Below are 23,711 nucleotides of genomic sequence, written 5' to 3'. Positions count from 1 at the left end.
CAGTCTGAGATAATGAAACAAGATTCTGGCAAATGATAACACCCAAAGAGAAGAATATTTTTCCATATGGTTAATATGCAATTCTTGCACATCTACTGTGACATTCAAGCAACTACAGATTTTTTAAAATGAAATAATGTAATATTTAAAGACTATCAGTAGCCTGTGAAATGAGAATTGCTATGGGTTTTGTAACAATATAAGTGAAGAAGCTGCACATTATTATTTATAATGAGAATGGGCTTTCTCATAACTACTGATATGCTTTGCCCTCAGCTGCTAATTTAATAATACACTTTTTTTAGGATTCTGTCACAATTTCAACTGCATTATAACATTAGCGAGATGTATACCTGTAAACTCTGCTGTGTTTAGGTAAAAGAAGCAGATTTTGACATAGCAACAAGAGAAGTAACATATTACTCCAACGTTGACATGGTCCTACATGAATCCGTGTCATCTCACATACATTCTTTGTGTGACTGACAACTTGGGACCAGTCCTGTGATGTAACATTTGCAATGACCTCTTTTGACAGCATTTCAACCTCACTGGGAGTAAATTTGTTGTTGATTTTTACCACATTACTTTTCTCCTAGGCCCTTATATTCTCAGTCAAATTTAAATGAGCATGATGCAGAAGAGGCCTGGTTAAACTATGCTCTTCAACATTAGCCATTTTGTTGGCCTGGTAGTGTGGAGTTTTTAGCTTGTACAGTACTAACTTTGCCTTACACAAGCTAAGTTCAATGTTATCCAGTCGAACATTTCTTTGTACCCAGAGAGAATTGTTGGAGCTTTATCCATTGCAACTGAGAGGTATTGCACATTGTCCATTACTGTTGTTGAATTCAGGGGAATATTTTGCAACAGAACATTATCTTCACAGCCGGTGAACGTGTTCTTGAATGACCACTTTTATTGTGAATCTCGTGTTAAAATGTGCTGCACTTTTATTCTTAATGCAGCGCCAACATGAAACACTCTTTCACAATACATGACAGTATCACTTTACAATGAGAGCTAGTGCACGTAGGTGTCTCTAATGTCTGACATCACGTGCTGCTGTTTATCGATGGTGTGGCAACAGGGGGGCTTTACCAAGTGAACCATTAGCGGTGTGGTTGGGGAAGCTGGCTCGCCATTGGAGTTACCTGGGCAATGGAGTCATGTCCCCTCTGGTGAGCCAAACGTCAAAAGTTGCAACTAATTTTAAATGTACTATAGGCTGTTCCAGCTCGAGTGCCTCCCTGCTGATAGTGGGGTACCTGTGAGCCAGGGTGGGCAGGGATGAGCAAACAGCTGACACTTGGGCAGTCAGGCAGACGGGCTGCAGTGTACATGACCATATACTCCCCGGCCTTGTACTGACAGGCATCAGTGGCCAACTGGTTCACAAATGCACAGAACAGTGTGTAAGAGGGCTGTCTGGCAGGCAGCCTGGCATCCTATACTAGATGTGCCTGCCTGTGAGTGACTGAGAGGCACTCCCCAGTGCCCATGCCCCATGGAGCAGCATTGCAGTAGCTTACGCTGTGCCACCAGAAAACTCAACCAGAGAACAGAGCTTACTTTATGTAGACTTGTCATAACATCTCAGCTCATTCCATGCTGATTTTCCTGAGTTTTACAAGAAAGGACGTTAGAGACAACACTGCATTGTGGCATGTCATGCATTACTGAAATAACGCTTGTTTCTAACTACTGATGTTAGTTCTTAGAATGTTGACTAAGGTTCAGCTGTATATGTGACATCCTCACTACTCATCCAAGCGGGAACAAACACATTGTGGTTGGGAGGGTTCATTTTCATTACATTTTGGCCGGACTCCGTATCACTCAGTATTACATGCCTTTTAGTAATTCACTGTCAGTAACCACATCAGTGGGTGTATAGTGCAGACTGTTTTAAATTCCATACAACTGTCTTATGGAAATACTTTTCTCAAAATTTAAAACTCACTTATTATTATGGTATATACTTGTGGCAAGAATACAAAACTATCTCTGAGAAAATGCATTTAATATAACCAGAACACCTATGGACAAAACCCTTGATGTCCACATTGTCTAATTTGTGTTTTGTTATCAATTTTGTATAACCTTGAATGACAGTTAAGAATGAGATTTTAATGTAATTGAACTTACAATTTAAGGTGCTACTTGCAATGTTCCCTGGGTATATGAAAGATTTATTAGCCGAGAACTTCGGGGATTTGTCAATGCAGCCTATCCAGGAATAAGCAAAATTGAGTGTCAAGAAAGGTGTCTAGAAGAGAGATCATTTGTGTGCAGGTAACTAGACATCATTTTCTTCCTTTTTTTAAAAAAAAAATAATGACATGATTGTTTCATCATTACTAATATTCTGCAACAAATATGAATTTTGTATATTTATTGTTGAATCCATTCAAAAGCAGAGCACTTATTTTATTGAAATTAAACGAGTAACACACTTGAAGTTGATTCAAACACCATAGTTCAATGTACTTAGAGTAAAAAGGTAAGCCATTCTGGACAATGTGCTTTCATCTTATTTGATAGAGCATCACACTGACATGGTCCAGTTTTCCTTTTAAGAAACTAATATATGATTTGTAGAATTCTTGGGTGTCCACCTGGGTACATCATAAGTTTTCCACATATTTTAGCACACAGACAGACATTGTCAGTATTCCTCATAGGAATGATCTCATGGAAAACTCGTGCTTGAATACAGTGTAGAGAGAATTTTACAAAGCATGATCTTCACAGAAACATGAAATGGAAAGAAGCAATCAGCACTGAAATATTGAATGCTATCAAAGACTCTAAAGTAGTGCAACACACTATCACACTGTCTGATAAAGGACTTACTATAGTATCAGCATCAATGGAATCAGAAAGCGCCAATATCCCTCAGTCATTGATAACAATAGGTGAATCTTCTACATTAAATGAAGAAAAACAATCTTTATCTACATCTGCAGTGTCTTCCAGTACAGCAGCCACAACAGACAACTCACCAGAGCTGAACTATTTCTGCCATTCATGCTGCTCCACTAGCACTTCTCCCTCAGTAATAGTCATATTGGAACCTTTCCTAACTGCTCGAACAGACCACGGGTGTACTGACGGTCCATAGTGTCCAACGGGCACACTATTTCAGCGGTCAGACATGTCACTGAAATATTGTGCCCGTTGGACGCTATGGACTGGCAGTACACCCGTGGACATTTCGAGCAAGAAATATGCCTGGAGAAAATGAAGAATCACTTTACTAACTGTTTTTGTGAAGAACAAAAGTCAAGATGCATGAACTTTCTTGTCTTTCATATACTTATCTTCTTCTCTTCGAGCCTATTTCAAACCAGTCTGCAGTCTTCTGCGTTTCAAAACAGTCTGCAGCCTTCTACATTTCTCATATTCAATTTTATTTCTCATGTTACTACTTATGCATTATCTGTAAAATATAAACAGCATTAGTGTTTTAATTTTACACCCTAAGATTATGGATGACACCCACAATTTTAATTTAACTTCCCACATAAGCTATGAAGGGGTAGGGGGCTTCAAGAAATAAATTACACAGTCGTCCTTCACTTAAAACCATTGTGCAGCAAGAGTGGGACATTGTCAGATGGGATTACATGAACTTGGTTTCCTGTAGACACAGTTCTGGTGTAGTGTGGATAACAGATGCATCTCAGTGTGGGAGTGAAATGTTGCAACAACTAGAAACGTACTCCAAAGTTGAAGTATGCGGGACAATGTGATTCTTGTGGACAAAACATCTAAATTGCCTACAGATTCACCATGAAATTTGGACCAAAAGCAGTGTTACACATCCAAAGTGAAAAAATGCCAACAATTATACCAAGGCTGCATGGATGTGGAAGATGCTGATCAAGAAGGAAGGCCATTGACATCAATACAGATGGCATACCCATGCAATCAAGGATTTTCAGCAGTCACAGATTTTCTGACTTTGAGGCCTTGCGTGCAACAGTTCTAAAATAGCCCCATGACCAAGGAGCAGATTTTTATCACCAGGGAATTGAACTATTGGTAGAATGTTCCTACTGTCGTTTGATGAGACTTGGAGACCATATTGAAAAATAGTGTCATGTATCTGTGTCATTTTTGAAGTGTAGTGCAGCTTTCAATTACTTGGCCTGTCATAATAATGTGTACTTACTTTTTGAAGTCCCATCATACATACGTCATAAAGTTTTCTTCTGAATAACCTTTAAATGATTTCATGTACAATTTTTCAGAAATAATGCCTTATGATCACTTTTGAAGGGTTGCTTTAGCATAAATAACAGCTATCTGGGCACTTGATATTTCAGTGTGGAAATTGAAGCTTACAAACTGAATCCAGTTTCAATACTTAGCTTCTTTGTTGGCAACTAAAAGGTAGTGTGCGGATACTTTTTAAATCTACCTGTCTAAAGGTGCTAAGTTTTTGCAGGTGACATTTAAAATAACATTTTCCAATGAATCCATTATATTTATTTTCTTCCAGACACAATTTCTAAAAAAACACTTTGTGGAAAGAGGTACTACAATATTTTATAGAAAATGATAGAGGACTGTCTCTACATAAATAAATGAATTACTAATAATACATTTAGCATGCTTTCTGCATATGTATAATTTAAAGTTTCATATGTGAATATTCTCAGACAAACAGTTTTTCATATTGTAAAAATTTTGTAATTAAGATTTTAATTATAATAGCAGCATATGTTTTTATAAACAGATGGATTCTGGCAATTAAACCATGAAATTAAATATTTTGAATTTTTACTAAAAACTTCTAGAAAACATAAATTTTAAAGGCCAATTATTTCTGAACAAATTAGTGTATCTTTTTTCTTTTACAAAATACAGTGCTTGCATGTGGGAAAATAATAAGATTTTTCTTATTTGGTATGTGGCAATTAATTACTGCAACTTTTTATTTTGTGTAAATTTTCTGTAATATGGTTTGTTTATGATTTCCTTTCCAATTGTATGTCTTTAGATAAATGTTTTTAGTGAAGCCATTTATGTGATTCCAATCAACAAGATGAAAACAAAGTACTTAATAATAAAATTTAGTTCATAACTTTTGAAATAATATTTTGACAATTCTGAAGAATTATGTGTTCATTTCATGTATAAAAGAACTCATTACTAATTGCATAGACATTTACTATTGTTTCCTTTTATTGTGTTTGTTTGTTCTAAATGAAATGATAGTCTGATGAACTTTGCTTGAGGAATGCTATATATACTTATTAAATCATTAGTGAAAGGAATGCTCACATTAATTGCTGACAATTTTCAGACATCTGTATGGTATTGTGCAATTTGTTTAGTTATCATACACTTCATATATTAAATTTAACCTATTCACTGATGCTTTACAATACAAACATTAGTTTCTTCCACTGAAGCATTTCTATTCGATACAATAACCTATCTTTTTCTGCATATCCCTGACCTTTGATTAAAACTTACTGGTAGCTAAAATTAATAATTCAGTTTATGTTTGAAACAGATACTTGCATAATTGACATTAATTTTGTCTTCTCATTTTTACAACATAGCCATTTACATTGAAGCTCCATACATTTTGGAAAGTGATGGTAAACTACACATTCAGCTCTATATCAAGAGTTATTATGCTTAGCGGCAACATAATATGACACACATTGGTGCAGTTTAATCAATAAATGATTTAGAGAGTTCACAAAATGAACAAAAACAATTTCTATTGAAGTGCACCACAGATTATCAATAAATGATGAAGAAGAGAATGAAAAATACTAGGCCTGGTAATGAAGGTGTGCATTTGGCAGCAATACTGCTGTCATTGCCCAATGACATCATGCCCTGCAAAGCTGTTTCAACGTAAGCAGCATGTGGTGCCAGACTACAGCCTTCTGACCACAATGCTTTATGTAATATATGCTGGTGGAGATGCCATATTGTTGCCAGTGCCTTTTTTTGTTTGGTATTTTGTATTCTTCATTTCTGATATTATTTCCAAAATCATACATTTAAGAAAAATATACAAAATGTGTCCCAGGGTGTATTTTACAATATTACTAGACGCTAACATGACTTATAATAGGTGTGATGGAATGAGATGTGACTGAGCTAATACACTAACACAGAAAGATGTTTCTACTTCAGTTATGTTTTGGCATTTCAACTGTCTGACTTGTACTCCCACGCTGTTCATGTTCATTGCAGTGATTCCATGAACAGAGGCAACTGCAGTGATGATCATGGCTTGTGAATCATTAACATCTTTGGAAGAAATTTGATGCATGCAATTTTTAACTTAACCCATGAGACAAAAAAGTCCATGAATGTAAGGCCAGAGGCCTAAAGGACCAGGAACTTGGACTACATCTGTCAATCCAACATCCAGAAAATGTGTTATGAAAGACAGATGTTACTTTAAATGACTAATGTGTTCATACACCAGCTTGCTAAGAAAAAGGATGTTACTTAACAGTTGGTTAATCAAGATACAATTCAGAAATTCTAGTTTGGACTTCTTCCAATGATGTGATCTTTTGCATGTGAAACACTCCTCCTACAACTTTGTCATTCATGATTAACATTTTTGTCAAGGTGCTAAATTATTTCAGGAACATGTAAGTATAACTCTTATAACTGGTTCGCCACATATCTGAACTGTTTCCCAATACAAATACCTCAGAATGTCACAGACGAGGACTTCAAACGGTGGAAAATCCAGGATGGAATGTAACAATATTATGAGAAGGAAAGTTGCTGCTCTCTATATGGCAGAGATGCTGAGTTGCAGATAGCACACACACACACACACACACACACACACACACACACACACGCACACACACACACACACACACACACACATGACTGCAGTCTCAGGCAACTGTAGCCACACTGTGAGCAGCAGCACCAGTGCATGATGGGAATAGCGACTGGGTGGGGTTAAGGAGGAGGCTGGGGTGGTAAGGGGAAGGGATACTAGAATAGGGGTGGTGCACAGTGCAATTGTGCTGTGGAGCACGTAGGGATGAGGTGGAGCAGGTAGGGCAGCTACGTGCAGTCAGGAGGTTAGACGGGTGGCAGGGTAGAGGTGGGGAGAGGAGGTAGCAGAAAAGGAGAGAAGTAAAAAGACTGGGTGCAATGGTGGAATGAGGTCTGTATAGTGCTGGAATGGGAACAGGGAGGTTGGATGGGTGAGGACAATGACTAATGAAGGTTGATGCCAGGAGGGTTATGAGAACGTAGGATATATTGCTAGGAGAGTTCCCACCTGCACATTTCAGAAAAGCTGGTGTTGGTGGGAAGGATCCATATGGCACAGGCTGTGAAGCAGTCATTGAAATGAAGGATGTCATGTTCAGCAGCACGCTCAGCAACTGGGTGGTCCACTTGTTTCTTGGGCACAGTTTGTCAGTGGCCATTCATGTGTACAGACAATTTGTTGGTTATCATGCCCACACAGTGGTTGCAGCTTAGTTAGTAGATCACGTGACTGGTTTGACAGGTTGCCCTGCCTTTGATGTTTGTGATCAGACTGGAGAAGGTGGTGGTGGGAGGTATTGCTGGTCATTGGTAGGTTTGATATGGACAGAGGTACTGATGTAGCCATCTTTGAGGTGAAGGTCAACATCTAGGTAGGTGGCTTGTTGGGTTGAGTAGGACCAGGTGAGGCAAATGGGGGAGAAGTTGTTGAGGTTCTGGAGGAATATGGATAGGATGGCCTCACCCTCTGTCCAGATCACAAAGATGTCATCAATGAATCTGAACCAGGTGAGGGGTTTAGTATTCTGGGTGTGTAGAAAGGATTCCCCTATGTGGTCCATGAATAGGTTGACTTAGGATGGTGCCATGTGGGTGCCCATAGCCGTACCTCAGATTTGTTTGTTGGTAATGCCTTTAAAGGAGAAGTAATTGCAGGTGAGGATATACTTGGTCATGGCAACTAGGAAGCTGGTTGTCAGTTTGGAATCCATCGGGCATTGGAAAAGGTAGTGTTCAGTAGTGGTAAGGCGATGGGCATCATGGATGTTAGCGTAAAGGGAGATGACATCAACCTAGTTGCCACTCCCAACATGCACTGGTGCTGCTCGCAGTGTGGCAACAGTTGCCTGAGACTGTAGTCATGTGTGTGTGAGTTGTGTGTGTGTGTGTGTGTGTGTGTGTGTGTGTGTGTGTGTGTGTGGTCTATTTTTGATGAAGGCCCTACATGCTGAAAGCTTTATTTGTGACAGTCTTTTTGTTGTGCCAATCTTGGTGAGCAGCAGCTTTCCTTTTCAACATATTGTTGCAGATGATAACTTTTTCGACAGCCACTCCTAATGCCACAAAATCACTTCTCATTGGAGGGGATTAATGCCATACACCTTATCTCAGTGTAAAACATATAAACTCTATTTTGTGTGCTTCATATTTTAGTTACCAGAGTACTAGGTCACCAAAATGCTGTCTCAGTTTCATGTGCCTATGACTCTCAACCTTGGAAAATCCAGGATGGAAAAATGACAATATTATGAAAAGGATAGATTGCTACTCACCAAAAAGGAAGATGTTGAGTCACAGACAGGCACTACAAAAAGACTACTAAACACTTTAGCTTTCAGCCAGAATGCCTTCTTCTGAAATAGACAACAAACACACACAAATTCACAAAGTAAAGCTCACACACACTTGGTCAAATGTCTGGCATTCTGGTCCGAGCTGCTGGAGTTGGCTGTTGGGTGCGTGAGGTGTGCTTGCTTGTGTGTTTGAATGGTGTGTGTTTCTCTTTTCTGATGAAGGCTGTGGCCAAAATGTTTGTGTAAGTGTCTTTTAATTGTGCTTGTCAGCAACTTAAAATGTTATTTTTACAGTAAGCAGCAATCTATCTTTTCCTGCATTGTTGATATTCCTACCTAGAGTTCCCATTGTTTGATTTTTTGTTTGGACAGATATTTGTTAACAGTAATGTCACAGTAAAGCTGTAAACCATTTTTAAAATCAAATGACACAATTTACATGCCCCATTCATTTTTCACAGATCAATCACATATAATTATCTAAGGAAAGAGTGCCGACTAAGTTGTGAAGATCGTTATACTCAGCCACAAGCATTCATAGTGAATGGTGACTCTGATTATTTGGAAAATCAATGTGCACCACGTGAGTACACTTACTAGTAGTTATTTAAGACTAATGCTACTAGTGCTAGTCACATATCAATTGATATTGTATTACTTCATTGTATTGTTACTCCTCTCTCATCCTTGGGGCATCTATCTTGTTATTGTCACATAAAAGTTATTTTAAGAGCCTCCTAGGTGGATGTACATATTGAGTGATAAAAATTAAACCAGATGTTCTCAAATGGTTTGTAGTAAATCATAAGATGCATATAAATAGTAACAGTGCATAAGCATTTTGAACTATATTTTTCTCACGTTAAGAAATATTCTGTACAAAAATCTTATTTAATTCTTACTTCAAGTAAAATGTGCATAGCTAAATTTTCAAACATTGTAAAAGTGTCTATGGTATAGCTATGTTAATCATAAATATGTCTTAGTTTGAAGCTCTTGATAATCCGAGTAGGATGTAACAATTTGTAGGAATATGAAATGGAATTATCGCATTGGGTCTATAATGGGTAAAGGAGGTGAAAGACTTCATTTCATTGACAAAATACTGGGAAATTGATTAGTCTACAAAGAGACTGGTTACAAAAGACTCATGTGAACCATTCTAGAATATTACTCAAGTGTGTTGGACCCATTCCGAATGAGACTGCTCACACAAAATGATCACTAGTTAGTTTGACTCAAAGGGCAGTATCTCAGAACCACTGTAAAATCTGTATTTGATGACACTTCGAGGTGGACATCTTCATACCGAAGCAACTATGCACTATTACCATTTCTTGGCATGGACTCAAAATGAATCATGCAGCCTGAGGCTATTTTATTTATTATTATTACTGTATATGGCTGCACTCCCACCAACACCAATGATGGGTAATGAAGATATGGATAGTCCATGCCAAGAAATGGTAACTGTGCACAGGTGCATCTGATGATGAGGCATGTGACTTGAAACTGATCGTGTAATAACATCTGTAACACCTTAACTGCAGCCCAAGGCTATTTTATTTATTGTTATTCCTACTTACAAAGTTTCAGAAACCAGTATTAAGTGAGGAATCTTGGAATATACTACAGCCACCTTAGGGATGTCTGCCCCCAGTAGCTGAGTGGTCAACGTGACAGAATGTCACTCCTAAGGGCCCAGGTTCGATTCCCAGCTGGGTCGAAGATTTTCTCTGCTCAGGGACTGGGTGTTGTGTTGTCCTAATCCTCATCATTTCATCCCCATCAACACACAAGTCACTGAAGTGGCATCAAATTGAAAGAGCTGCACCCGGTGAACGATCTACCCGACAGGAGGCCCTAGTCACATGACATTTACATTTACCTTAGGGACAGCAAATAGATATCAAACTAATTACGGCAAGCTCAGAAGCATTTAAGTAGTTGTTCTTTCCCTGCTTGATACGTAAATGGAGTGGGAAGATACACTAATATGTGGTACATTGGCAAGTACTCAGGTGTAGATTTGGGGGTATCTTCTGACTTTGAAAAAGGTATCCATTTAGTGATTCATTCATTCACATTGTGTTTCTCAAATTGCTTCATGAATAAGAGCTGCCAGTGATACTCAATGAGTCAAGTTAGACATTCACAGACAAAAGCAGGCCCTGAAGGCTACTTAAGTAAACTATTGCACAAAATTCAAAGTAATTTTACTGATTTCAGAGATTGCCATCATTTGTTACATACTGGGAAATTTGAAACGTAATACATATTTTAATGTTTAATGGGATATACAACTTCAAGCATATTTAATCTGATAAATTATGGAAGTGGCTAATAAGGTACCCACTTACTTTATTTTTTAATAGCTGCAGATTTCCAATTTCCTGTTTGATTTCTGTTGGCAACCTATTAAAGATTTTCACACCAACAAATAACACTCCCTTTTCTGAATCTTAGATAGGGGTGCAGGTCACATGGAAATAATTTTTAACTCTACAGTTGTGGTTCTGAATTTTCTAGTTCACCTTGTATTCAGTATTATTATCAACCAAAAATACTACTATGGAGTAAATGAGTATAAGGATCTTGAGCCTTGTGAAGAGGCTTGTGCAAGATGTATAGTTATCAACTATACCTAATATTATTACTACATATGTCTGCAAAGTAAAAATTTTTCTTCATAGCTGCAGTGCCCCAAAGATTATGTTGTAGGATAATTTAGAGAGAATGTATGAAAATTACACTAGCTATCCTGTCTACAGTGAAAGAGATTACCAAGTGCAAGGCTGACGGAACAGAATCTTATCAATGTGCCAGAACCACATCAGTTTGTTATCTCTCTGGATGCTTCAGAATTTAACACACACAGTTTATTTAGTGTGTGTTCACTGGTCTTCCCTCCTGGCAGTCTTGAACTAGGCAGTATTGCAGATATTTAAAGTACATTCAACAGACATTTGTTTTAATAAACTGGCTGTGATCCTCTTTCAGTTAAATGTAGCACATTCTTCATTTAAAGTTTCATGATTATAATGTACATAAATCTTGACTGAGTCTCCACAGATCCACTTTCATGAATGGCAAGTTTTCACAGATTGACACAGGTTCCTCAGACTTGTATTTCCTAACAGTAACTAACTGACTGACTGTGACAATCTGTGACTAACTACGGTACTGTCCAATTTGTAAGCTTGCCCAAAATGTGTGTAGGAAATTGTCTACACATTATTTACAAAATGGCAAACTGCAACTCAACTTCAGTAATAGCACAGAACACAGAAATTACAGATAACATTTATATTCAGTCAAAAATGAGGATTTTTTTTTGTTTAATAGGTATTGTTAATAGGTAATGGAACTTACGGTAATGGAACTTACAGTATATTGATGGCACAGCTTCGTTAGCACCATCAATAGCCAAGCTACAGAAAATATGGAAATAGATCAAGCTGGTCAGTATTTTGGTGTCAATAAATGCCAAGACAACTAAATGGATGTCAATTGAAAGAACCCCAGGTCAAAACGAGTCCCTAGTTATTAATGGTAATAAAATCAAGAAAGAAACCAAATTTAAATATCTAAGATCTGTGATGAACTTGAAACTTGACTGTGGTGAGGAAATTAAGATTCGCTGTGGGATTGCCAAAGAAACATTCCAAAAGCTACAAAATGTGCCAATATACACAGACATGCAGCTCCATTTGAAAATAAGGGTGGCACAATGCTATGTTATCCCTGTCCTACTCTATGGAGTGGAAACTCGGTTAATTAAAGCAGTTTCTGTAAAGAGATTAGAAGCAACAGAAATGTGGTTCTTGTGCTGATTACTAAAAATATCATGGATTGAGAAAGCGAGCAATGCTGAAGTGCTGCATAGAGCTGGGATGGATAGAGAACTAATAGGGATAATTAAAAGAAGAAGGACATTGTACCTGGGACACATTATCAGAGGAAAGAAATATGAACTTCTGCAATTAATTCTAGAAGGCAGAATAGAAGGAAAGTGCCCACCAGGTAAAAGGAGGCAATCATGGTCACAGACTATCAAGACATGGACTGGCATCAACAACTCTGAAGAGCTGGTTCAAGAAGCAAGGGAATGCCAACTGTGAGCAGCCGATGCACTACAAGTGGCGCCAAGAAGAAGAAGATTAGGTATTGTTTAAATAATGTTTATCCTGGATCCATTTTTGTAAGACAGCTTTTAAGTGTGGAAAGTTTTCCCTCATTTTCTATTAAAACCCACCTAGATTATTTCAGAAACAAAACTTAACATTTACTATTTTTCTGTCAGTAGCAGATAATTTAGATTTGAACACTTCCTTCACAGACCATTTACAGTTCCTAAGAAAGACCTTGCAAAACAAGTTTGATAAAGTACATCTTCATCCTACATCTCCAAAAGAAGTTTTCAGTGTTATCAAGTCTCTTAAAAATAAATGTTCAAGAGCTTATGATTAAATAAATAGTTGCTCAGCTGACCTTAGCACTACACTGAGTTATGTATTGAATGAATCATTCCTCAGTAATACTTTCCCAGAGAGACTGAAACTTACTATTGTCAAGTCTGTCCACAAAAAGAAGACAAAACATTAGTAAAGAATTATTGACCCATCTCATTACTGCCAGCATTTTCATAAATTTTTGAGAAGATAATGTTTAATATACTCTAAAAACATTTTGTACAGGAAACCAGACTCAGTAGCAAACAGTTTGGATTTTGAAAAGTACTGCCAACTGAACAGGCTATATTTCCTTTGACAGATCACACACTAGAAACAATAATGATTACTATTGGGAATATTTTGTGAAGTAGCAATTGTTTCGACTGTAATACCCTAATGTAACAGTTAAAAATATTATGGGGTAGGAGACACAACAGGTCCTTTGTTTATATTTTATCTGGACCAGCCCATTTACCAAAAAAGCACCCAATGAAATAGTTGGAAACATCAACCCATGGTTGAAGGCAAAAGAATTACCACTGAAGACTCAGTACACACAGTTCAGTATTTCTCATAGAACTCCACATTCTATAAAAATAATATTTTTTTAAAAAAATACGAGAAGTAGAAAATGTTAAGTTTTTGGGACTAGAGAGAGAGACCACAACTTTAATCATTAATCTCATTGCTATTGAAGCATCTAAGTTCTGCTATGTTTGCAGTATGCATTATTACTCTTATAAATGATTTAAAACAAAGAAACTAGTTTATGCTAACAAACTGTTCATATGAAGACTATATCGAACTCTAAATTGATGACAAATATGCTAATCTCCATAATGTTGATTTTCTGTCCAATAATCAAGAATATTTGGAAGAGCTGATGTCTAGCTTTTGAATATGTTGTACAGTAAGTTTCCCAAAAATAATACATGGGTGTGATGTGTTAGCCATTGGCAACTTCTGTTTACCTTTAATGTATCCAGAAAAGTAGTAGCTTTCTTGTAGATTGTCTCTTTATTTAAATAGCCATTGATGGTGCATTAAGTATAGATAATATATTTCATTAATCATACAAGCATACCAACATTAATAACAGTTGTTAATGTAGCAATTAGGTACAGTTTAAAACTATTTCTTTGTTCATTCTAATTTCATAATGTTTCTCATCATGGTGGAATTTATTAAACATACTTCATAATTAAATGAAAGCTGTTTTAAATAAGATTTCTATTACCTTACAGCTTAAAAAAAGCCAAATGCAATTAGAGTAAAGCAGATGTACAGCTATTTACTCTATGGAAATTGATTTTTGTAAAATTGGTATATACTCTTTTTTCTTTCTTTGATGATATGTTTTCGAATGATTCATGTAATTTTTGAAGAAAGTTATTAGATAAAATAAGTCTGCACAATTGAGGTTTTTTTTTTTTTTTTTTTTTTTAATGCTGATGTATGACATGTGTATGGTACACAAACATATACTGTAGGAATGAATAGGGTCAGAGTGGCTCCTGGTCAGGATAGTCAGGGATGTGGCCATCTGAGGAATTTTTTATAATAAAAGAAGTAATAGAACTTCAGTTATGTATATAATTTTATGTGTAATACATATGGACACACCTGAGTCTGCCTGCAAGGTTAACAGCCAGTCAAGGTGGTAGTGGAAAAATGTCAATTTTAGTGCCAGAAAAAAAAGAGCATGCCATAACTGGTTGAAAGCAGTCACCAGAATGTCCAATCTGGATCCAATCTGCATAGATGAATTAGAGTCCTCAATCCCAGCCGGCATAATTTGCCTCTCTGAACATCATGTGACCACTGGTATAGAACTTTTAAGAGTTGCAGGATTTAGGTTAGCGTCTTGCTTTTGTAGATAGAGCAGAAATGGAGAAAGAAGGAGTTGCCACATTCATCAGGAACTGTCATAAATTTAAGAACATAGACATTCATAAATTTTGCCTAGAACAGCACATGGAAGCATGTGCGACAGAAGTAGAATTTCATAAAAAATCCTTCAAAGTATGAAGTGTATATCGAGCACCTGCAGGTAACTTTAATCTGTTCATAAACCACCTTGAAGCTGTACTGGCCCATTAACAACCAAAAACAAAGAAATAGTGGTTGCTGGTGACTTCAATTTAGGTTTCCTTAAAGACTCTCCCAATAAGAACTTATTTGAGTTAGTAACACTATCATTCAACTTAATTACCACTGTTAAGGTCCCAACTAGTGTATCCAATTGCTCACAAACAGCCATTGATAATATCTTTGTAGAAAAGTCCAATGAACAAAATTATATTACAAAACCAATAGTCAATGGCCTCTCAGACCATGACATGCAATTCCTTCTGTTAAATGTTAATACTGAACAGGATACAAAATCTGTTAAATCGGAACTCAAGAGGGTAATCAGTAAGTCAAAATTGATTATGTTAGGACACTCCTCAGAGACATTCACTGGAGTGATAATTACAGTTCTCATGGCATGAATGAAAAATATAACACTTATGCTAATAAAGTGCTTACCATATATGAACACTGTTTTCCCCCAAAATTAACCAAGGAAAGAGCAAAGTCTACAAAGAAGCCATGAATTACTCAAGGAATAGAGATACCTTGTAAAACAAAAAGAAAACTATATCTGTCAATCTGAAACATTTCTGATGTTGATGCTACAGCACAATTCAAGAAATACTGCAAAATATTGAAGATTGTAATATGGACATCAAAGCAAATATATTACAAGGAAAAGATAGTCATATCAGATAAAAAATAAAGACAATATGGGATATAGTGAAGGAGGAGACCAGTAGAACCATATATGAAGAGGGGCTAATAGCATTAAGAGTAAATGATACACTGGTGACAGATGTGACTTTTTAACAAACATTTTATGACTGTTACTGAAAACATGGGGCTGTCAGATTCTGTAGATGCTGCCCTGGGATACCTCAGACCACACATTGCAAGTAACTTCCATAATATGAATTTCACCCACACTACCCCAGCAGAAGTAATGTCCATCATAAAATCTTTAAAATCAAAAACATCTAGTGGGTATGATGAAATATCAACAAAGTTAATTAAAGAATGTTATTATGAGTTAAGTGACACATTAAGCTATCTGTGTAACCAATCTTTTATCAGTGGAATGTTTCCTGAATGGTTGAAATATGCTGAAGTTACGTCACTATTTAAGAAGGGAGGTAAAGAAATAGCTTCAAATTTCTGTCCAATTTCACTTTGGCCAGCATTCTTAAAAATTTTAGAAAAAGTAATGTGCAAGCAGCTTTATAACCATCTTACCACAAATAACATAATGTCAAAGTCAGTTTGGATTTCTAAAGGGTTCTGATATTGAGAAGGCTATCTACAGTTACAATGAAAATTTACTTAATTCATTAGACAAAAAATTTCAGGCAACTGGTATATTTTGTGATCTGTCAAAGGCATTTGACTGTGTAAATCACAATATCCTTTTAAGTAACTTAGAATATTATGGTGTAACAGGAAATGCTGCAAAATGGTTCAAATCTTATATCTCTGGCAGGAAACAAAGGGTGTTATTAGGAAAGAGATATGTATTAAGCTATCAGGCATCATCCAACTGGGAAGTAATTACATGTGGGGTGGGGTGCCACAAGGTTCCATCTTAGGGCCCTTACATTTCCCTTGTGTGTATCAATGACCTTTCATCAGTAACATTACCAGATGCCAAGTTTGTTTGCCAATAATACAAACATTGCAATAAATAGCAAATCAATGTAGTCTTAGGAAGATCAGCTAATAAAATATTTGTGGACATTAATCACTGGTTCCTAGCCAATTCTTTGTCATTAAACTTTGAAAAAACACACTACATGAAGTTCAGAACTTGTAAGGGATGACCAATGAGTATGTGCCTAACATATGATGAGAAGCAGATAGAAGAAGTGGACAGTGTTAAATTCTTGGGATTACAGCTTGATAATAAATTCAACTGGGAGAAGCACACCACAGAACTGCTGAAGCATCTAAACAAATCTCTATTTGCAATGCGAATTCTGTCAGACATAGGGGATATTAAAATGAAAGATCTGGCATACTATGCTTACTTTCACTCCATAATGTCGTATGGGATTATTTTTTGAGGTAATTCATCAAGAAAAGATAAAGTTTTCATGCACAAAAATTTGCAGTTAGTGTTATATGTGGTGTGAACTCAAGAACATCCTGCAGAGGCCTGTTTAGGAAACTAGGGATACTAACTACTGGTTCCCAATACATTTATTCCTTAATAAAATTTGTCATTAAAAATGTATCACTTTTTCAAACCGTCAACTCAGTGCTAGAAATAAGAATATTCTTCACAAGGATTTAAAATCACTTACTCTTGTACAAAAAGTTGTGCATTATTAGTGACTACACATTTGCAATAACTTACCAGTGGCCATCAAAAGCTTAACAACCAGTGAAATTCAGCTTCAGAGAAAGCATAAATGATTTATTTGTGGCCAGCTCCTTCAACTCCATTGATGAATTTCTCAGTAGAACCAATTGATTTTGTATGTGTCTGTCTGTGTCTGTGTGTGTGTGTGTGTGTGTGTGTGTGTGTTTGTGTAAAGTACAGTCTAACTTCTGCACCTTTTCAGTGCAGTATTGTGTTCATTATAAATAAGTATTGTGGCAGTTCTATTATATGTTTCTTACCTTATAAATAAAAAAAAATTAAATTTAAATTCAGTGCATTAATGTGATCTTAGTAAATAAGTGTTGTAAAAAAAATTTCAGTGAATTAATGAGATCTTAGTAAATAAGTGTTGTGAAATGATCCTTTCATATAGTGTTCATTAAAAAAAAATCATTCCACATGGGACCTATGGAAGGTACATTAGCTTATTTGTTTCAGTTGTAAATATTTGTCATGTATTATTGTTTTTCTGACATAGTGTACATCCTGGAGGATGTCCTCACTATGGATCAATTGGAATAAAAGTAAATCTAATCTAATCTGAGGACGGTCAAAAGCCAACATGATTTCTTTCCCACACTACATATTTGTTACTCATAATGGTGCATAGTGGCTTGTTTGTCAGCATGCTCCACTGGACCAAACAACCTTAACTGAAACTATGGATGTAGACCATAACAAATTGTGCTTAAACATTGTAGATTGAAATTTAACCAAAAAGTTATAAAATAGAAATAAAATTTTGTAATACCTCATAGACTAGCTAGGTGAACTGCACAGGACATTTGTTTAGCATTTTAACTACATCTCAAGAATCTTGTTAAATAAAACTGATGATTTCTCTCTGTCGTGTATCAAAACCTCTCACATGAATAATGCCCCATTTCAGCTAATGTTATACATGGGTGTATACCTGTAAACAGTGACAGCTACTGTGTAAGGGTACAAGAGCATGTGAACACACTAGCTTTTGACACATTGTGGATTTGTTTTGTTAATTTTCTTTGGATGCTGTTAAAAATAACATAGGAGCTGTAATCGGAAATACACAGCACTAAATCTGACATGCTAAGCTACATTGCTGCTCTAGACTTTGTGAAACTTGGCATCAGAGTCATGAGCACACCTTCAGTTGTGCTTATTTTGAGGAGCTTTTACAGATATGCAACTGGCATGACATAATTGTCTTACAGGCCAAATACATACAGATTTAATAAACAATGCACAGTTCACAGTGTGCACAGATAGTCCTTACCACTTAACTACAAGTTAACGACAATGCTACAAGTTGGTAGCACACTACAGCAGACTTTTATCCCTCTTCACTTGGCGTAAATCCCACTAGATGGTAGCAGACACCTCAGATATGCCGATTCACTCACTGTATAGTAAAATTAGATTGAATGTCAGTATGTGTTATAGTTACACAGCCAGAAAAACCTATTTTGTGGGTTTTTGAATGAGACATAGTATATTAATTTTCTAATTTTATCATACAGTAATCCATTTGAGGTGCTGAGAACTGTAAAGCATATCATTGTTGATACTAAGATTGTGACAATTATTCATGCTTCTGACATCTGTTGACCATGTGGTGGGTCAGTTTTATCTGTTGTAGGCCTGCACTGTATATATAAACATTTATGAAAAGCTGTCTCACTGGTTTGCCTGATACTCACTTAAATGTGGGATCAACGATGGTGTGCTTTTGGTCCTTATGGTTCTCGGTGCCTCATCTGTATTCTAGTCAAGTGACCATGCTGGTCCACATTATTATCTGAATTTAATCATTTCCACAAATGGTAGTTTGGTGTTGGTTGTTTACTGTGCTGGAATTAGTTTTTGTGTTGCAGTGTCAGTGTGGCCAACAGAAAAGAAAATTATCAGCATAAGTTAGTTGCAAAGGAACTAAGGCCTCCCAGACCAGATCCGTTACCTCAGAAAGTGATGAAATCAAATAAGCGTGCATACAAGCGAATGTTTTGTGAAGATGTGCATTATAAGTGTAAATTATTCTGTAGGTGCAACATATTAATGTCCCGGAAGTTAATTCATGGACTAACACATGTTAAGGATCTTGTACATTTCTCCAAAAAAATTAAAAAAGGCACAAAAACCTCTCTTACACAAAAATATGAAATGGGAAATAGCGAAAGGTTAAACATTATTTTGTTCTTCCCCTAAGGTGTACTTCATTATGTAAAAAAAAAAAAAAGAAATAATAATAATAATAATAATTTTTTTTCAGACAAGTTATGTATGCCATTATTATCATGATTATTATTATTATCGGCAGTTTCTGTAGTTATATAAACCTGTTGATAAGCATAACTATTATACAGCAGAGGCTATTAATGTCACACTCTCAGATTTATCTGATCCAAAAATTTTTGAGCACTCAGAATGTATAATCATGAGCTGCCACTGCTTGTAAATAAAGAAATGTAATAAAAGTGTGTCATTCTTTGATCATGATTACATTGCAGGTCTCACACACTGTGCCTACACATACCACAAATCAGGACAACAGCTCATATATACAGATAAATCACTGTCCTCTTTCAGTGACAAAAGCTGTGAGCAAGCATGTGATGTGGAAAGGGAATTTGTGTGTCGATCTTATACTTTCTTGGGACAGGTCAGTAAAACATTCTTATTCCCATAATAATGACTGATAGTCTTAATTACCTTGTCACTAATACACTGGAAATGTGCTAGATATGTTTTAACATAATGTAGTTATTACTGCATCTGCAGTAAAGGATGTTAACAAACTGACTGACTTAATGCTGACTATTAGTGGAAGAAGGGGCCATACTCCATGACTGCAATGAAACTATATGTAGTCCCATCAATATCCCTGTGGCTTAAATAGCTTGTGGTGAGGTTTATTCAAAAAATAAGATTTTCACATACTATAATTTTATCAAATATTATAGATAAGGCTTTTAAAATTCATTGAGTAAAATAGAACTGAGAATCTTATACAATCCAAGTGACATATTTATGCAATTTTGTGTCACATATTGAATATTAAAAACCTATGATTGAAAGAATTTATGGCTAGTAAGCACCAGGATGACACTTGTAGTAATTGTAGTAAGCACACTCACTCACACACACACACACACACACACACACACATATGTGTACATTGGACCAGAACTCCAACAACTTTCTGAGAATTTTGGTATAAGGAGCCTGTGGTATCCTGTGGCTTGTTTCAAAATAATTATGTAATTATGTTTTCTTTGAGTTTTACCCTAGTTACCTTTATTCCTGGCAAAAATACCTTCACAACAGTGAAAAATCCTATAATATACACTTGCAAAATGTGCAGCACAAAACATGGAGTAAACAGAGTAATCCAAAGTTAATGTGGTATGGTTGTCATCACTGCAGGAGCAGTTGAGCACATAATTGTGCTGTTCTTCCATTGCCTTCAGTGAACACCTACAGACAAATTTGCTACAGAACTGAGTAGTACTGAATGCAACCTTGATGGTAAATAGTGCAGTGGGCATGAGTGCTCTCAGCAGGAAGTGGATGGAACAAGTTTGTTTCCACACAAAATCCACAGCATGTACCATCTACATTTGTGCAGTTATGCAGATATTTTCAGTGCAATGCAGATACAAAGCTAATTGAGCCAATAAACCAGACAAAATGCAATAAGTCTGTACTAGGCCACTGGAAAACATGGGGTCTGTATACCAAAATACTCAGAGGGTATCTGAAAACAATCTCTGAAAATTTGTCAACGGACTTCCAGTTCACCCTTTATGTATTTTGTATGACTCATGCAGTGTGATAAATGAAAAATTTGTGATCAGTTCTTGGACATTAACATGAATCAAAGAAATTACATTAGATCATGTAAAATTGTGTTTCATTTTGATCCATCTTTGAGCATTTTTATACAATTTGTGTCATCATAGGGAGAGTACATATATTTTACAAATACATTTTATTGACATAGTTACAGTACACATGTCAATAATAATAGAAGACACATGAAACATACACTAGAGAACAATTTCTTAATTTTATAGTAAATAGAAAATAACATACAGAAGTATCAAATAAACTATTGACATACTCAGGTAAAAACAAAATAATTTACAGGAAGAAATAATTTAAGATCTCAGGTCATACTTAGAACAGTTGTGAAATTCTGAAATTTTGTAAAGAGCCTTTTCTTTCAACCCTTTTTCAGTTTTTGTTATAATGTCATTAAGTTAGACACAATGCACCTGTAAAGGTAAAGTATTAAATAATTTTATGCCCAGTTATTCATAACTAGATTGTCTTTTCTTTAATCTAGTTGTGGGCATATCTATCTGTTTCATTTGCCTAGTTTTTTCTTGGTGTACAACTTCCATTAAGCTGTAGTTGTTTAAATTTCCTTTAATCTTTAGTGGGCAATAGTTAAAGTCAATACTTTTAAGTCTTTAAAAAGTGGCCTGCTGGAGGTTTTAGAGTTTGTAACTCTAGAAATAGACCTGATAGCTTTTTTTTGCCAGATGAAAATTTTTTTGACCCCTGCAGAATTACCCCATAAAAGGATATCATATTGCAGATGGCAGTAAAAGAAGGCACTATTGGAGTTAAGTAACAGAGGTATCGTTACACATGTCTGTAGTTTAGCCAATAAAAAGGTACACTTTGAGAGAATTTTACGTATGTGCTCTGTATGTTTGTCCTGAGTTAATTTGTGTATGCTCTACCATATTTTTCATACAGAATAGAAATTGTTAAAGAATGTTTAATAGTGGGATAACTAATAAGCTCTGTCACCTAGAATTACTATTAATGACATTCATACTTACATCTAAGCTGCAGATGAAATAAAATTATTGTATGTCAGCATGGAACTGTGTCCTAAATGTCTCTCCCAGCTAATATCAATGATCTGCTCTCTCATATAGAACTCAATATATGGTGTGTACTTCCATATTTAACAAAAATGAATAAACTTTGCCAAGGATGAGGCTCACAGAAAGTCTTATGATACCTGGTACACATCAAGACCGAAACTTGATAATCTAGCATAGTTCACTGGCAAAATATTTTCTACCATTGGTAAGACCAGAGAGATGTAAATAAGTATAAACAGCTATGGTTTATATGCAATGTGATTTTTGTTTTTCATGGTCATGTGACAACACATTCTTATTTTAAATTAATTTATTCATTACATTTTATTACACTGCTAATGACATTTGAACTATACTAATGTCTATTAATTTGCTGTTACACTTTTGTGTTGCAATCCATTGTCATACTGTTCATACAGTTGTTTTGTTGTTATATTTCTGTTTATATACTATTTATTATGCTTTGGAACTGTTTATCATATTCACATATTTCTATCTTTTACAATATACAGGGTGTTACAAAAAGGTACAACCAAACTTTCAGGAAACATTCCTCACACACAAATAAAGAAAAGATGTTATGTGGACATGTGTCCGGAAATGCTTCATTTCCATGTTAGAGCTCATTTTAGTTTCGTCAGTATGTACTGTACGTCCTCGATTCACCGCCAGTTGGCCCAATTGAAGGAAGGTAATGTTGACTTCGGTGCTTATGTTGACATGCGACTCATTGCTCTACAGTACTAGCATCAAGCACATCAGTACGTAGCATCAACAGGTTAGTGTTAATCACGAATGTGGTTTTGCAGTCAGTGCAATGTTTACAAATGCGGAGTTGGCAGATGCCCATTTGATGTATGGATTAGCACGGGGCAATAGCCGTGGCGTGGTACGTTTGTATCAAGACAGATTTCCAGAACGAAGGTGTCCCGACAGGAAGACGTTCAAAGCAACTGATCGGTGTCTTATGGAGCACGGAACATTCCAGCCTATGACTCGCGACTGGGGAAAACCTAGAACAATGAGGACACCTGCAATGGACGAAGCAATTCTTGGGGCAGTTGACGATAACCTTAATGTCAGCATCAGAGAAGTTGCTGCTGTACAAGGTAACGTTGACCACGTCACTGTATGGAGAGTGCTACGGGAGAACCAGTTGTTTCCGTACCATGTACAGCATGTGCAGCAACTGATTGGCCTCCACGGGTACACTTCTGCAAATGGTTCATCCAACAATGTTTTAATCCTCATTTCAGTGCAAATGTTCTCTTTACGGATGAGGCTTCATTCCAACGTGATCAAATTGTAAATTTTCACAATCAACATGTGTGGGCTGATGAGAATCCGGACACAA

The 23,711-nt window shown here is 36.2% G+C and overlaps 1 protein-coding gene across 1 annotated transcript in view; it reads left to right on the top strand.

Annotated features, from left to right (window-relative positions):
* Positions 1-23,711, top strand: part of LOC124722900 — a 506,082-nt gene that overhangs the window by 311,871 nt on the left and 170,500 nt on the right. Inside the window, exons 14-16 of the mRNA XM_047248040.1 lie at positions 2,157-2,295; positions 9,035-9,156; positions 19,967-20,118. Coding sequence (XP_047103996.1) covers positions 2,157-2,295; positions 9,035-9,156; positions 19,967-20,118 — 413 coding nt within the window. The remainder of the gene's footprint in view (positions 1-2,156; positions 2,296-9,034; positions 9,157-19,966; positions 20,119-23,711) is intronic.

Source organism: Schistocerca piceifrons, chromosome X (assembly GCF_021461385.2).
Source record: "Schistocerca piceifrons isolate TAMUIC-IGC-003096 chromosome X, iqSchPice1.1, whole genome shotgun sequence".
Lineage (NCBI taxonomy): Eukaryota > Metazoa > Arthropoda > Insecta > Orthoptera > Acrididae > Schistocerca > Schistocerca piceifrons.
The sequence above is the reverse complement of the archived record's forward strand: the minus strand, read 5'-3'. Positions and strand labels throughout refer to the sequence as shown.